This window comes from Ambystoma mexicanum, chromosome 5p (genome assembly GCF_040938575.1).
Source record: "Ambystoma mexicanum isolate Mex_15411 chromosome 5p, UKY_AmexF1_1, whole genome shotgun sequence".
In the NCBI taxonomy this organism is placed as follows: Eukaryota; Metazoa; Chordata; class Amphibia; order Caudata; family Ambystomatidae; genus Ambystoma; species Ambystoma mexicanum.
Window position 1 is genome coordinate 991,055,275 of NC_090930.1, and position 16,627 is coordinate 991,071,901.

Sequence of the window (16,627 nt, forward strand, 5' to 3'; positions counted from 1 at the left end):
GGTCTGGAAGTCCATGCCCGCCGTCAGATGCGCGCGGGTGCCCCACCACCGTATCGCTCGTCGGAAACTCTCGTCGAGCTTGATCCTTTCCTCGAAGCTGCCCGTCGTCTGGATCCAGCGCGCATCCAGGAATTCTTGCAACGGGCGCATCCGGAGTCTGCACATGGGAATGAGGTAGATGCAGGAAGACATCATCCCGAGGAGGGACTTGATGGATCTCACTTTGGCCGCGTCGGCCACCAACATCCGTTGCACCTTGCCCAAGATGGTCCTGGTCCTCTCCTCCGACGGGGAGGCCAGAAGGGACACTGTGTCGAGCCTCGCTCCCAGAAACAGTGCGACTTGCGCGGGCACCAGGTGGGATTTGGCGTAGTTCACGGAGAATCCCAGGTCCGTGAGGAGTTGGACGGTCCTTGCCGTGTGGACCACGGCGAGCTCCATCGTCTTGGCGCGGATGAGCCAGTCGTCCAGGTAGGGGTAGACGTGAATCCCCTCGCGGCGCAGCTGCGCCGCCACCGGTGCGAGGCACTTGGTGAATACCCTGGGTGCCGACCGTAGTCCGAAGGGAAGGGCTTTGAACTGGTAATGACGCCCTTGGACCACGAACCTGAGGAATTTTCGGTGCCCCTTTAGGATGGGAATGTGGAAGTAGGCATCCTCCAAATCCAACGACGATAGGAAGTCTCCTTCCTCCAGTTGACCCAGGACATGCTGGAGGGTGACCATCCGGAACTTCTGCGCCTTGATGAACTTGTTCAGCCGTCGCAGGTCCAGGATGGGGCGCCATCCTCCCGTCTTCTTCTTCACGAGGAAGTATCGCGAGTAGACTCCGGAGCCCCGAAGCCTCTTTGGGACGAGTTCGATGGCGCCCTTTCTGAGCATCGCCTTTACCTCCAGGAGAAGTTGAGGGACGTGAAGTTCTTTCCTGGCCACGGGGGGGACGCGCGGGCACCTTCTTTGAAACTCGAGCGCGTGGCCCCGGGCCAGGGCGTCCAGCACCCAACGGTCGGTGGAGATGGACTCCCGCACGCTGACGAAGCCCGCCAGCCGGCCTCCCACCGGGGTGCTTCGGTGGGGGCCCGACCCCACGGCCGGTTCAATCCTGCTTGGACGCGGCCTTGCCGCCTTGACCTCCTTGGCGACGACGGCGGGGTCCGCTAGACTTGCCTCGTCCTCTGTAGGCCTCTTGCGACGACGAGCGGGCCGCTTGACGGTAGGAAGCGAAACCGCCGCCGGAACCTTTGGAGGCGCCCTTGCCTCCGCCGCTCCGAAAGGGCGTCCGTCGTTGCTGCAGGACTCCAAGGGCCCGGGCCGTCTCAGTATCCGCCTTGATGGCCTGAAGGGAATCGTCCACTGTCTTCCCAAACAGGTTGTTCCCGTCGAAGGGCATGTCCAGGACTCTGGTCTGGACGTCCTGCCGAAAGTCCGTAGCTTTGAGCCATCCACGACGTCGAAGGCAAACGCCGTTGCCCAGCTGGCGGAACCCAGTGTCGGCGATGTCCGTCGCCACGGTGATGGCGTGGTCCGAAGCCACTTCACCTTCCTGGAGGATCTCAAGGGCCTCCGCCCTCTTGTCGTCCGGCAGAAAATCCAGCAGGGGAGCTATCTTGTACCAGAGCTCCCTGTCGTAGCGGGCCACGATAGCCAAGGCGTTGGCCGCTTTAATCGTCGTCGCTGCCGACGAGATGACTCTACGTCCCATAGCATCCAATTTCTTTCCCTCGCCGTCCGGCGGGGAAGTCGATGTGGAGGCCGCACCCCCCCCCGCTTTCTTCCTGGCTGCCGCGGAGACGACGGAGTCCGGGGTAGGCTGCGCCCGGAGGCATAGGGGGGCCGTGTCCGGGACCCGGTACTTTTTCTCGTACCGGTCTCTTCTAGCTGGCGTAGTGGAAGGGTTCTTGAGGAGGGAAAGGCCCTCATCCCAAATGTCGTCCAACAGGGGCACTGCGAGGACCGTCTTCCTCTTGGCCTCGCGCCGCTGATAAAGGAAGCCTTCCTTTTTCTTCTCCTCAGGGCAGAGTTGGAAAAGCTCGGAAGCCCTGGAGATCATGGAGTGGAAAGATCCGATCTCGTCGGGCGGAGAAGCCCTGGTGGGAGGCGACGACGGAAAATCCTCGTCGTATGCCTCGTCGTCCGTACCCGTCGCTGCCGTGTCAGTCCCCGTATCATCCCCTCGGGTGGACGGGGAGGAGGGCTGGACGGGGCGCGACGGTTGAAAAGGAGGTGGAGGATGGATCCTTCTTTTCTTGGTAGGGGGAACACCAGAAGGTCCCGGTTCTGGATCCCCCGACGGGAGAGGTTCCTCCGTCGGTAACGGTAGCCTCGTCCTTATCTCGGTGCATAAGGACTGTATGGCCAACAAAATGGCCGCCGAGTTGTCTCGCGGCGCTGGCAGAGGGGAATCCGACGGGCGAGCAGGGGCCCCGTCGGTATCCTCGACGATGTCGTCGTCGTCACCCGCGTCGGGGTCCATTCCGACGGGCTGGCCTTGTTCCACGCCTAGGCCGTGGCTTAAGACCTCGATCAGCTCCTCTTCTGAGGTTGAGGCCGAATCTACGACGACGCCCTGCCCCCCCTTCTTCTTCCCCACGGAGGGTTTCACGGGGGTCCTATCGATGGGCACAAAAGAAGACTCCCTCCGAGGAGGCAGGGAGATTCTGGGCCCTGAGGTCGCCACCACTGGCGCAGCCTCCACAGGCTGAGCCAGGGCCGCCGCGACCGTTTCGATAGAGGGCTTGGTCGGATGGATCAAGGCCTTCACCACCTTAGGTGCGCTCACCGCCTTATCCTTGAGGGAGGGGGCACTGCCACGCTCCTCCTCTGCCTTAGAGCTCGACCGGGGCCTCTCCAGGAGCTTCGCCGGGTGCTCGGCCTTCCTCTTACCCGACCCAGAGCGTTGGCTCGTGGTTGATGGTGCCGGGGAGGGTGCGCCCTGCCTGGCGCCCGTAGAGCCCGACCGTTCGGCGCTCCCGGTGCCAGCGGACTCGCGGTGCTTGGCCTTATGTTGGGCCCCCGTCGCCGGGGCGCCCTCAAAGGTCTTAGAAGACCGCTCGGATTTCTTCTTCTTCTCGCCAGACGGGCTCTTACCCTCCAGCCAGTTGGCGAGACGTTGATGACGGTCCTTCATGGTCCGTTCCGACATGTTGCCGCAAAACGCACAGTCCTTCTCCACGTGCGTTTTGTCCTCATGAAGGCAGTAAAGGCAGAAAGAGTGTTCGTCCTCCTTAAAGACGTTCTGCAGCTGGCATCCAGGGCAGACCCTGAACAGCTTTCCGGGCGTCGAGCTTCCCTTCTCCTGGGCCATCTCCGAGACCGGGCCTGAGAAGCTTCTGGAGTCCTCCGAAGTGTAGCTCGACGAAATCTTCACCCTTGAGGGGCACAGACGAATCCGACACGGGTCCCCGTTGATCGGATGTAGGATCGGTGGAGCTTGAGGCTCTTTTGACCGAAAGAATTGAAGTTTTTTGTGAAAAAGCGCGAAAAAAAGCACTAACGCTCGAGAGCAATAGCACGAGGATCCCAACACATGAACGTGCGGTAAAAATCTGAAGATGGCTGCCAGAGGCGGTGCTTAGGTAGAGGGCAGTCATTGGCTGTGGTCAGTATGACGCAGAGACCAGTGATTGGTTATTACTACGAAAGACAGATCAGAAACGAAACTGATACTGGTTTTTTCTTTACCGAGGATTCCCAGCCTGACGACGGGGAATATTCATGAGCATGTGAATCCATGCCAGACCCCATGCTGGAGAAGGAAGATATTTAGGAAGAGAGAGATGAAGGTATAAAGGCCTCAGGCCCCAGAAGGCCTTGTGGACAATGCAGAGGGTTTTGAACTTAATCCTTGCAGCCACTGGGAGCCAATAAAGAGATTTCAGTCCTGGAGAGATACGATCCCTGGGCTTGAGGCCAAGGACAATTCTCGCAGTCTTGTTTTGGATGAGTTGCAGAGGGCGGATAGAAGAGGCTAGCAGATTTAGAAAGAGGCTATTGAAGTAGTCCAGCCTAGAGAGAACCAAAGCTCTGGAGATATTTAGCTTCTGGGGAAGGAGAGGAAGGAAGAATATGTCTGAGGAAGTGCAGCTGGTAGTGTGACTTCTTAGAGACCTTAATAAATCTTAATAGAAGATCTTACTAGAAGTAGGAAGATTTTAATTTCTCCCTCCTCTTCCACTGAGAATTCTGCTCTTCAGTTTATGAAATATATATTCCCAGAGTTCATTCAAGGAGACAGGCAGACACTTCAGATCATTCAGTGCTAACTGCTGTGAAATATTCATCATCCACACTTTCTTGTCAGTATTTGTAGCTCCTGAATACATTTGTGTACCTGCTCTAGGCATGTAGACATCAAATTAAACAATTAATCTGAAACTGAGCGTGAAACATGCTTAGATTTCTGCGTTTCCTCTTCTAAGTTCTAAATATGAAGGTACATTCATTTGCCACAGCACCAATCCAACTAAGTATGGAGAGAAAATACTTGGCAAATGACAATCAAAGCTGCAAACTAGCTAAACTTAAGCCAGTTCTGGCTTTTCAACCATCAAATCTTTGCATTCTGGGAATTTCAGTTTGGTTGCCTTCGTTATAGGAGATGGGTGCCTACAGTTGGTAAATGCATCTTTTGTAGAGATCTGTATGCACCCGGAGGTCATACTTTTAATTGCGTCACATGTGTGCAAGAGGTGGGTACAGCGATTTTGATTGTCTTGAACAATAGCGACACAAGCACAATTGTTTTTAACATCCGGGCAATCAACTATATCTAAAAAGATCCCCATTACACATGCGGCCACCACGCCACGAGCCATTACTTAAAACTAGGAAGCTTCAAGTTCATATAACAATCATTAATGATGCATGGAAGAAATGTTTAAGCAATTTTGGTGAAACATTAAAAATCGGTTTCTAAAGGAGACCATCTAACGTGTGCACAGAGTTAATAATACTCGCACAAAGAGTATTGACTGTAACATGTTAAATCACTTAAATGAAAGAAAAATGTGTGTTAAAATAGACATGAAATGCGTTGAAGAAGCTCACTACAGATTTTAGAATACTTAAGATCACATTGACTGAAACACATGTTGCTAATCTGGGAGACAGAAAAAACATAACATTTGAAACATGATATTGCTTAATTGTGAGATGAAACCGTGAAATTGGTGGGTTATTGGTTAGATAAGACCTTATGTAATGTTGCTGTTACACAAACATTTTTAATTAAAATTCTGCAATTTATACATTTGGTAGTTATGGAACGGTACACACCACATATAAGCAAGGGGCCACCAAGAGAAACAAATATGTTTTTTTTCTTAGAGCAAGGGATCCGTGGAACTCAAATAGTTTCCTTGCATACAGAGTCTTTGAGAAACAAAAGACCTTTTAGATGTTTATCAACCATAATTGATGAAAATTGAATTCAACAATATGCTGGTAATTTACAGGAAATGTGAAAATATGCTACAACCAACACAATTTATAATATTTGAAATAAATTCAAAGAATTACAAGAGTGTGAATTGGTTGCGCAGCTGTTGATGTTACTTCTCAAGAAGATAATTTTGTTTGATTTTGCTTGTGGAAGCCCACTTTTAGTAACACTGTTGCAGCAACAACATTGATCAAAGAAAATTAGTTTGATATTATAAAAACATATCATAACACATGCACAATTGTCCTACAAAAAATCCTAATCTGCGTGGAAAAGCAGTGTGAGCAGGTAGCCCATTTTTGTGCAGTAATGGGCTACATTTTGGGTGGTTTAATGTGTTTGTGTCCTCACAGTTGCTCCTTTCATGGATTGCCTGTTGAAAACCGGCATTGACAAAGCCAATAGTTTTGCCTTTTTGAAAGTATTATATAGGAATTTGCCAGGTACTACTGTGTGTCATATGCCCAGGTACTTAGAGCATTTTCCAGAGGCTGTCATCATATGGCCAGGTAGTTTCATTATGATAGTGCCTAAAAAATAACTATACCATACCTACACAAAAGCCAAACCTCAAAGAAAGACTGCATTTCCCCAAAACCTAAGAATGAAAATCGCAAAAATCCATGCACCACTGCATTACAACACAAGAGGTAACCATGATGCCATGATGGCTTTACAAGCACGTGCAATCTCAGGAAATCCTTGCTGAACTCCTTTGATATGTACGCAGTTGTCTTTAATGGCAGGACTTTAAAGAACAGACGGGAAATGTTTTTGGGCCAAATAATGTAGTCATTTTTCTAGTTTTGATGGATTTTCTAGTTATAAGCAATTATATAAAATCACTTACATTTGTGAATATGTACAAATAAGGTAGCAGGTGCCCCTCTCTCGAAAGAACACGGCATGATAACCTGTTCAGTGGTTATTAACCACTTTGAGAGTTCGCAGCCATCTGCTTTTTGCTCACTGTACCTTTCACAGATGGGAAATATCCATTTGCATATCAGTCTTTGTCCGCCCACATGGGCAGTCCAGCACTGAAATGCTATGGTAATTCCTCTCTGAACAAGAGTACCAACAGCAACCCCATGCACATGTTTCAGCCTTGTTGGGCCTCATCAGTGAGGTGAAGCTGTGCCTCTCTGAGCACAGTGAGCAGGGAGTCCACGTCTGGATTCCCCCAGGTAACTTAGGGTGACCAACCCCAAGTTCCTTCCAAAAATACAAAAAAGGTAGCAGGCGCACCTATCTCGAAAGAACACGGGGCAAATGTTTTTGGCCCAAATAATTTAGTCATTTTTATAGTTTTGATGCATTTCCTAGTTATAAGCAATTATATAAAATCATTTACATTTGTGAATATGTGCACAATCTATTTACAAATAATTGAAAATCCACCATTGTCTCGCAACATCATTGTAAAATATTCAATCACTACTTCAAGATAATGTGCTTAATTTACAAAATATTTGCTAAAACAAGACCACGTGTATTTTTGACAGTAATACATCTTTTTTTCTATTGTATGATATCATAAGATAAGTCAATGATAGCACACCTGTACACATGTGTTTCTAGGTACAATGGCAAGACCATGAACATCATTTAAAAGTTACAACCAGTGCTTAACTTGTGGGAGTGTTTGCCAGGGCTCAGCTCTGGCACTTATTTGTGAGCCCCTGGACTTATTTTTTCAGACTCTGTCTGATTATGATGTGTTTTTTCAATTTTATTATTTTAAATCTCATTCTGTAGTTGTCTCACAACAAGCAACACCAATATAAACTGGGCACAGTCTCTTCATCCTGGGCCAGCTCATTGTTATTCGTGAATTGATGACCCATGTGGCCAGGACAGTCACAATATCACAGTAGTGTGGATTGACAACAAGAAGGTAGTCACTAGCCATACACACCCACAAAGGCGCAAAGCCTGGGAAAAGGCCACTGCCCAAGAGGAGCGTTTGTCATTAGTGCCAACCTGTACAGACATATTTTGCTGCCCTGTTTGGCAAGTTCATCAGGTCAGGAATGATTTTTCCTGCTTTTATCGAACGATTTACCACAGGAGGAAAGCAAGTTTGCTCATTTTATTTCTTTCGATGGATGGTCAGCATGTTCACTTACTACCTATAGAATCCGAGCAATATGTGGACAATGATGAAGTTTATAATGAGGCACTCAAACATTTGCCTTAAACTAGTGTCATGTCATGTCAATTGGTACCTGGAAATGCACACCTGCTATGGGTAGTGCAACCATCACACACTGTGGGCAGTAGGACTTGCAGCTTCAACCCTGAACATCCTGACACTGTGGGGCGCAGCTGTGGGTGGTGGCAATAGTGTGGCCCGCCCCAATGTGTCCCAGGTGGGCTAGAAAAGATTTGGGCCCTGTCCCTTAGTTCTTTGCACATTAAGCACTGGTTACAACTGCGACTCCCATGGATTTTGGAGGGAGACAACCAGCTTTCAAATGATCAACGACCTGAGTCTGTCACAGCCACAGGCATGGTGATGCAGGGACATTTGTGCACAACCCACCTGCCGCAGGAGCCAGCAAGAAACTGATGGAGACTCACTCTTTGGCACTTTACCTGATGCAAGTGGTGTCCTATTAAACCTATTCCACGTAACTGTAGACTTCCTGAGATTACTTCGGGACAAAATACAGTCTGACGTCACTACATAGGATTTCATCTGGGTCAAGGGGTATGCAATCACCTGCTGTGATGTCATGGGCAGGAGGATTGAAGGCAATGTGATGCCACTTCTGCTACCTCTATGATTTTGGTGAAAAGAAAATACAGCCGAAAGGGAAAACATTTCACCATAACGCCAAGTTATTCGTCCATGTTTTTTAGTCAAAGGATAGTCTAACGTTCTAAATGAAATCAGAGCATTACTCGTGGTTAGAAAATGATGTGGTGTATACTTAAGCAGAGCAGGCTTACCATATTGAGTCCTTTGTGAGTTTGTTGTTTGTTTTCCCATCTTCATCAAGGTACACATCGGTTTGCAAATTGGCATCGTTATCATGGGCAGAGAAGTAATTGGTGACAACTCGTGCTGGTATCCCGATGCACCGCAGAACTGCCAGGGAGAGAAAGGCACAAAATATAAACAAATCCAGCCTCAACGCAGGGGAGCTGAAAAGAACCTTTTATAGCAAAGTGACAGTAAATCAGAAGTTGCCTTCTGCCAAATAAAAGCTAGGCTATCAGCTGCAATGCACTTTGAAAATAGGATAGCAATGCATGAATGCTCCCAACGTAGGTATCTGCTCCCTCAAGCAACAACACAGAAAGCGACACCAGTAAAAGTGAGATTCCTAGTGCAACGATTAGGGTTCAGGAGCAATATAACATGTTGAGGCTGGTCAGCTGGTCAACAGCCAGTTGCACATTTTGTGTAAGACAAACAATTATATAAGTAATCCAATGGCTCTGGCTTTATGCAATGCCACTCCCAGTCTCATATGGGCAGGGTCTGACATCAGATGCTAGGCTCATGCGGGGCTGTCTCCTGTGATGACTGAAACTGGCAACATGAGGATACCATATACTTTAATAAGAGAGTTAGAAAAATACTAACATCTTGAATGAAGGGGAGAAAGGACACAACGTTACAAGGTCCTCAGGCCAACCTTCACCTCTTTGATAGACGCTTCCCTCGCCTCATCAACTTCCTTTCCTCTCCCGCTGTCCCGCCTCCGCTGTCCTCGGCTACCTTGCCTCTACCCTCCCTCCCTGCCCCCTCTCGTGCTCCTTCTTCACCTCCTTCTTCTACACCTCCGCAGGGCGTACCTCTGATCTGTACCCATCCCCGGAAGTCCTTCAAGACTGGCAAACTTCTCCACATTGCCACTCTTAACTCTCGCTCTGCCATCAAGCATTCCTCTGATATCTGTCGCCTTCTTGAGGGACTGGACCTTGACGTCCTCGGTCTCACTGAGACATGGTTCACAGCCAGCTCTGTCACCAGCTTTGACACACTCCTACCTGACGGCTACAAGATCTTCTCAGTGCCCAGGCCCAACCGCGCAGGTGGGGGTGTTGCCCTTATCTTCCCTGAGTGGATTCCTGCCACTGTCACTCCTACGCAGACCTACTCCTCTTTCGAATGTCTTGTCTGCCGACTCTCTCTCTCTCCTAGCCATTCCCTTACCGTGGCTACTATCTATCGGCCACCTGGTCAAATTTCCTCCTTCCTCTCTGAGTGGGCTGACCTCTCCTCCTCACTCCTGTCCTCAACCACTCAACTCCTCTTTCTTGGCGACTTCAACATCCACCTTGATGCCTCCTGTCCCCCCACTGAACTCTTTCGTGACCTCTGCGACTCTCTCTCACTCTCTATTCTCCCGTCTGGGCCTACTCACTCTGCAGGGCACACTCTTGATGCTCTGATCTCTTCTGACCTTCCCCTCTCTGTCCCTCTCTCCATTCCTCCCTCCTGGAGTGATCACTTTCTCCTAACCTCCCACCTCACCCTCCCTACCCCACAGGCAAAGCCACCCTCATCATTGCCACCCACCTTCTCGGTCATCCGACCCATGAAGCGCGTGTCAGTTGAGGCTTTCGCTGCCACCTTCTCGCCCCCCATCCCCCTTCGGCTGACTCCAACCCTGACACAGCCCTCTCCATGCTCCACTCTGCTATATCTGATACTCTTGATATCCTTGCCCCTGTCATGAGAATCCGCCTGAAGCCCAAAGCCAAATGTAACTCCTGGTATGACTCGGATCTCGTCACCCTAAAACGCAAGTGCAGGGTGGCTGAGAGGAAATGGCGTGCTTCATGTTCATCCTCTGATAAACTGGCCTGCCGGCTGCTCCAAAGGCAATACCGTCTCTCCGTTCTCACCAAAAAGAGAGCCCTTATCCAAGCCCGCATCTCTGCGGCATCCAACAACTCGGTTGAACTCTTTAAAATCTGCAAGGAGCTTGCCAACCCTGCTGCAGTCTCTACCTCTCCTGTCCCCTCCCAGGCCCTCTGCACTGCACTGGCCTCTCACTTCATCTCAAAAACTCATGACATCCTGTCCTCACTCTCCTCCCATCACCTCCCTCCCTCTCTTCCCGGCTCTTCCTCTGGCCCTTCTGCAGCCACCCCTCCTCCCTCATTCTCTGCCTTTCCACTTTTTTCTGCTGACGAGGTTTCCAGACAAGTCCGATCTATGAAAGTCTCGTCTAAACAGGTTCACCCCTGTTCCTCCAAAACTATCAAGGACCACATCGACTCCCTGGCTCCTGCCCTGGCTGACTTCTGCAACCACTCCTTCACCTCTGGAGTCTTCCCATCCCCCTCAAGCACTCCCTTGTGCACCCTCGTCTCAAGAAACCCTCTTCCGACCCCTCCTGCCCGGCTAACTATCGCCCAATCTCCATCACTCCCTTCCTGGGCAAGCTCCTGGAGAAACTGGCCATCTCCCAGCTTAACCTCCATGCTGAAACTGTTGGTAGTCTCCATGACCATCAATCTGGCTTCAGAGCGGCCAGAAGCACGGAAACTGCTCTTCTGAATATCCGTGAGGACCTGCTCTTGAACCTCGACTCCAACACTCCATGTGTTCTCATTCTGCTCGATCTCTCTTCTGCCTTTGACACTGTCAACCATGCCATCCTGCTCAACCGTCTCCGTGATAACCTGGGTATCACTGGTCAGGCTCTGGCGTGGCTGACCTCTTTCCTTTCCAATCGACCCTCCCAGGTCCAACTTGGGTCCTTCCTCTCTGACATCTTTTTCTCCACTTGTGGTGTTCCCCAGGGATCTAATCTCTCTCCCTGGCTTTTCAACCAGTATCTGGCACTCCTTGCCCACCGCATCGCCGCTCTCTGCCCCTACTTTCAGTGCTATGCGGACGACACCCAACTCATTTTCAGGCTACCCTCGGCCTCCTCCTCTCCTTCCCTCATCTCTGACTGTCTGCCATGCAGGAATGGTGTTCCGCCAATGACCTCTGCCTTAATGCTAGTAAGACTGAGAGTCTACTCATCGGCACACCCACTCCCTCCTTCCCTGTAGCTCTCTGGCCAGCCTCGCTTAGCCCTCCTCCTGCTCCTACCTGCAAGGCAAAAAACCTCGGGGTCATCTTCGACTCCACACTCTCCTTCTCTCCTCATATATCTGACGTCTCTAAGAAGTCACACTACCAGCTGCACCTCCTCAGAGGTATTCTTCCCTTCCTCTCCTTCCCCCAGAAGCTCACTGTCTCCCGAGCCCTGGTTCTCTCGAAGCTGGACTACTGTAATAGCCTCTATCTTAATCTGCCTGCCTCCACTCTCCGCCCCCTGCAACTCATCCAGAACATAACTGCGAGACTTGTCCTTGGCCTCAAGCCCAGGGACCGTATCTCTCCAGGACTGAAATCTCTACACTGGCTCCCAGTGCCTGCGAGGATTAAGTTCAAAACCCTCTGCATTGCCCACAAGGCCTTGGGGCCTAAATACCTTCAACTTTCTCTTCCTAAATATCTTCCCTCCCGAGCCCTTCGCTCATCCATCTCCAACTCCCTCAGGGTCAGCCGCTTCTCGAAGCAACGAGCTGGGGGTAGATCTCTCGCCGTGGCAGGGGCCTCCCTCTGGAACAGCCTTCCTGCCTCCCTGAAACTTGAGGAGAACCATCTCCGGTTCAGGAAGCACCTCAAAACCTTCCTCTTTGCTTCTGCTTTCTCTCTCCCTCTCCCCTGCTAAATTCTCGACTGAATCTGCACCTAATCTGCAACTGCGCCACTCTCACCGACCTCGGTCCTGGGCCCAGCCACTCTCCTCTTGCACTGCCTCCCTGGCAACCCCTGCACTGAGGGACTGTTTCTGTATCCCTACAGCCCTCCCCTTTCCCAGCACTTGTCTGCACTTACCTTGCACTTGCCACCAGCTGGCCCTATTTATTTACTTTATTCTACTTACATGTACTGCACTTCCCCCCTCCCCTTCCCCTTGCACTTTTCCCTTCCCCCTCCCCCTGCACTTGCGCGGTCTGAATGACACCTGGCCTAGTAGGATCGCTGTCTGTCTTCCCCTTGTTCCCCCCTCCCTGCCTCGTCGCGCCTTGAAACACTGTGTATAGGCGCGTTACAAATGCCATATCATATCATATCATATCATACTTACAAAGAAAAATAGAAAAATACCATATCACTTATTGGAAGTGAATGGCGCATCGTATCACTTATTAATAGTGCCAGAAAGGCACTGACCACCTCACTAGGAGTGAGAATGGCACAATATACCTAAATAGGAGTAAAAGGCTCATCATATCTCTTACTAATAGAGTGAGATAGGCACCATATACCTTACTAGGAGTGAAAGGTGCATCACACCCCTTACTAATAGTGTTAGAAAGGCACTGACAACCTAACTAGGATTTAGAATCGCATGATATACCTAACTAGGAGTGAAAGGCTCATTGTATCTCTTACTAATAGAGTGAGATAGGCACGATATACCTAACTAGGAGTTAAAGGCGCATTGAATCCCTTACTAATAGACTGATAACGGCACCATATACCTAAGAGGAGTGATAGGGGCATCATATCCCTTACTTATAGAGTGAGAAAGGCACCATATACCTAATTAGGAGGGAAAGGAGCATCATATCCCTTACTTATAGAGTGAGAAAGGCATAATATACCTAATTAAGAGTGATGGGGACATCATATCCCTTCCTAATAGAGTGAAACATGCCCCATACACCTAACTAGGAGTGATTGGGGGATTACTTACCTTACTAACAGAGTGAGAAAGGCACCGCACAACTAACTAGGAGTGATAAGCACATCATATCCCTTACTAACAGAGTGAGGAAGGCACCATATACTTAACTAGGAGTGATAGGGGCATCATATCCCACAATAACAGGGTGAGAAAGGCACCATATACCTAAGTAGGAGTGATAGGAGCATCATATCCCTTACTAATAGAATGATAAAGGCACCATATACCTAACTAGGAGTGATAGGGGCATCATATCCCTTACTGATAGAGTGAGAAAGGCACCATATGCCTAACTAGGAGTGATAGGGGCATCATATCCCTTAGTAATAGAATGAGAAAGGCATCACATGCCTAACTAGGAGTGATAGGGGCATCATATCCCTTACTGATAGAGTGAGAAAGGCATCACATGCCTAACTAGGAGTGATAGGGGCATCATATCCCTTAGTGATAGAGTGAGAAAGGCATCACATGCCTAACTAGGAGTGATAGGGGCATCATATCCCTTAGTGATAGAGGGAGAAAGGCATCACATGCCTAACTAGGAGTGATAGGGGCATCATATCCCTTAGTAATAGAGTGAGAAAGGCATCACATGCCTAACTAGGAGTGATAGGGGCATCATATCCCTTAGTGATAGAGTGAGAAAGGCATCACATGCCTAACTAGGAGTGATAGGGGCATCATATCCCTTAGTGATAGAGGGAGAAAGGCATCACATGCCTAACTAGGAGTGATAGGGGCATCATATCCCTTAGTAATAGAGTGAGAAAGGCACTATATGCCTAACTAGAAGTGAGGACTGCAACACATTCCTTACTAAGAGAATTAGAGCAACACCTTATCCCTTAGTGAAAGTGATAGGGGCACCGTGTGCATTACTAAGAGTGTGAACAAACAACATATCCCTCAACTCCATATCGCTTACTTGGAGTGAGAAGGGAACCATATGGTTTTCTGATAGTGGGTCGGATACCATAGCCCTTACTCAGTGAACCAGTGCATTATAATCCATAATTACCTCAGAGTGGGTTAAGGCGATTGCCTCCTGGCTGTATTAAAAATAGTGAGAGGGCACTATTATATCTCCGCCTATTGGAAATGAGACAAAGGAAATAATGGCAGCTATATGCCTGTCATTATAAACTGAGCAAAGGAGCATCTGAGTGCCAAGAAGCAGCTGGGTGCTATATCCCTTATATTGTTTCATTTAGAGAAATTGGATCCTGACACCATTATTTGACCCATCCTGACGCTATTCGTTTTCATTATTCCCAGAGAGGAATTCCCAGTTGTGTTACAGATAGTACGGACTCTATAGATGTTTACCCCAAACAACCCCAGCGTTCCAATACAAATCATTTGAACATTCCTTTAGTGTGTCATATGATTATTCGATCCATCACAGTGCCAGGTATAATCACCATATACCCAGATGCAGCTCATATGGCAAATAAAAATGCAGCCTTGTGTGTCAGGTGCAGCTTGCAATTGCCAGATACTCAATTAACATGCCATGGTTTGTCGTCCTATGTCTGCGTACCCCAAGCACATGCCAGAATGCCTGCCCCTTTCCAAGAATACAGGCACCATACATAGGACGACATTTACTAGAATTGACTCCAATTGGGTGAAGCAGTTCAAACGCTTCCTAGATGTCTCTCTTCACTGTGCAGGGGTTACCATATCCATTGGAGTGCGAAGCAAACAGACAAGAATATTGTGATGAGAAGATCCATTAAAAGTACTCAAAATGGGTATTGTACTAAAATGCATAATAAATAATATCATTCAGACGAAAGAATATAATCATTATGTAGGTTATTGTGTTTTCTTTTTCTTTCTTGAGATTTAGACGGATGGGTTGCCTCAATTATGGATTGTATCCCAATTTCAAAAGCAGCATATTGTTAACCAGAACAAACATGTTCAAAAAGTTAATATATCCTGAAGAAGCCCACACCTAAAATCATAATAATTGTTTAGAGCTTGTGTGAAACATGTGTAGGCTACTTTAAGAGAAGATTTAAATATACAAGAATGTGATTACTGGTTCAGCGTTGTAACCTTTGGATATAAGGTATCCTCAGGCAGGTAGACTTTTATTTGAATTGACGGTATTCTGGGACTAACGAATTGGTGAATTTTGTTTTCAGGAATATTAAATAATTTTAAGCGCATCTTTCTGTCTTTAGTTATTCTGTAGGTAATTCTGCAAAATGCCCATCTGAAATACATGTCCACCCTTCCACTCTGACTAAAATGGTGCGGAAGCCCCAGAGGGCTTTGTTTTTAGAACCTACTCTCAACCTTCAGTACTGATAGCGGGATAGGACCATATGTCTCAGAATGCAATCTACCACACTCATTATAGATTCACCGCACTTTGCAATACTAAGTATATATATACACACATGAATGCATGTCCCATATCACATTTAGCTCACCCTGTACACATGCAACCCAGCATTTCATATCACACAATGCATTTCCTTGACTGCACCCTGCTGCAGTACATCTGTCCTCTGTGGCAAACCAGAAGATGGAGTCAGACTAGGAGTTATCATCTTCAGGGGTTTTTGTTTAAATAATAAGAAAAATGCCTCTGTAACCCTATTCTATGGGGCTATTTCCTACCTAATAAACTAAACTAAGGGTGCTTGTGAAATATCCAATACAACATAGTCCAAAACCTACTTGCTATCTGACCCTACCTCTTTAGAAAAAACTTAACAAAAAATAGACCAGCGGAGTGGCCTTTCCACTCTGGCTTTCCCTGTCCAAACAATGATTATCAAATGGTCAAAGTTCGTCAATTGTTCACCATATTGTTCTCGACCAGCGGAGTGGCCTTTCCACTCTGGCTTTCCCTGTCCAAACAATGATTATCAAATGGTCAAAGTTCGTCAATTGTTCACCATACATTTCTCCATCCTCTTTTTAGGTTCTGCATGACAAGTCTGAAATCTTCACACACATCGAATGCTTTCCATTTTTCCAAGGGAAAAAGGATTTTCTTAGTGCGATTCCACTACATTTGATGTTTGATATTGTTCTTGGTTTGCGTTTCAGTAACGGGACCCTCCAGGTTCTCTCTGTTCCCAGTCTGGATCACTATTATTTGCATGTCTAGGGCTCCCCACAGCTCTCTGGCCCTCTGATGGGTTTAACGCAGCAGTGTTTCTCACGGGCGTCGGCCCGTATCCAATGTTCGGGTTATTCGGGCTGCTGCAACCCTTTTAGCTTCTCCAGCCTTGTATATCAATGTTATTTAGTTTTCTAGGGCTCCCCAAAGCCCTCGTTCCCTCTGAAATTCAGGGTCTCAAATGGGCATCTGCCCCTGTCCAGCGTTTGGGTTTTTCAGGCTCCCGTAACGTTTTGGCTTCTCTGGCACTCATGCAAACAACCGTTCACCCCTCTCCCCGGTGTTACCTTCTCGGGAGTGTTTGCTTCCATTTCTCTGCCCAGCTTG

The 16,627-nt window shown here is 48.4% G+C and overlaps 1 protein-coding gene across 1 annotated transcript in view; it reads right to left on the bottom strand.

Moving 5' to 3' along the window:
• Positions 1 to 16,627, bottom strand: part of F13A1 (coagulation factor XIII A chain) — a 767,832-nt gene that overhangs the window by 358,515 nt on the left and 392,690 nt on the right. Inside the window, exon 8 of the mRNA XM_069613463.1 lies at positions 8,396 to 8,534. Within this exon, the coding sequence (XP_069469564.1) occupies positions 8,396 to 8,534 (139 nt within the window). The remainder of the gene's footprint in view (positions 1 to 8,395; positions 8,535 to 16,627) is intronic.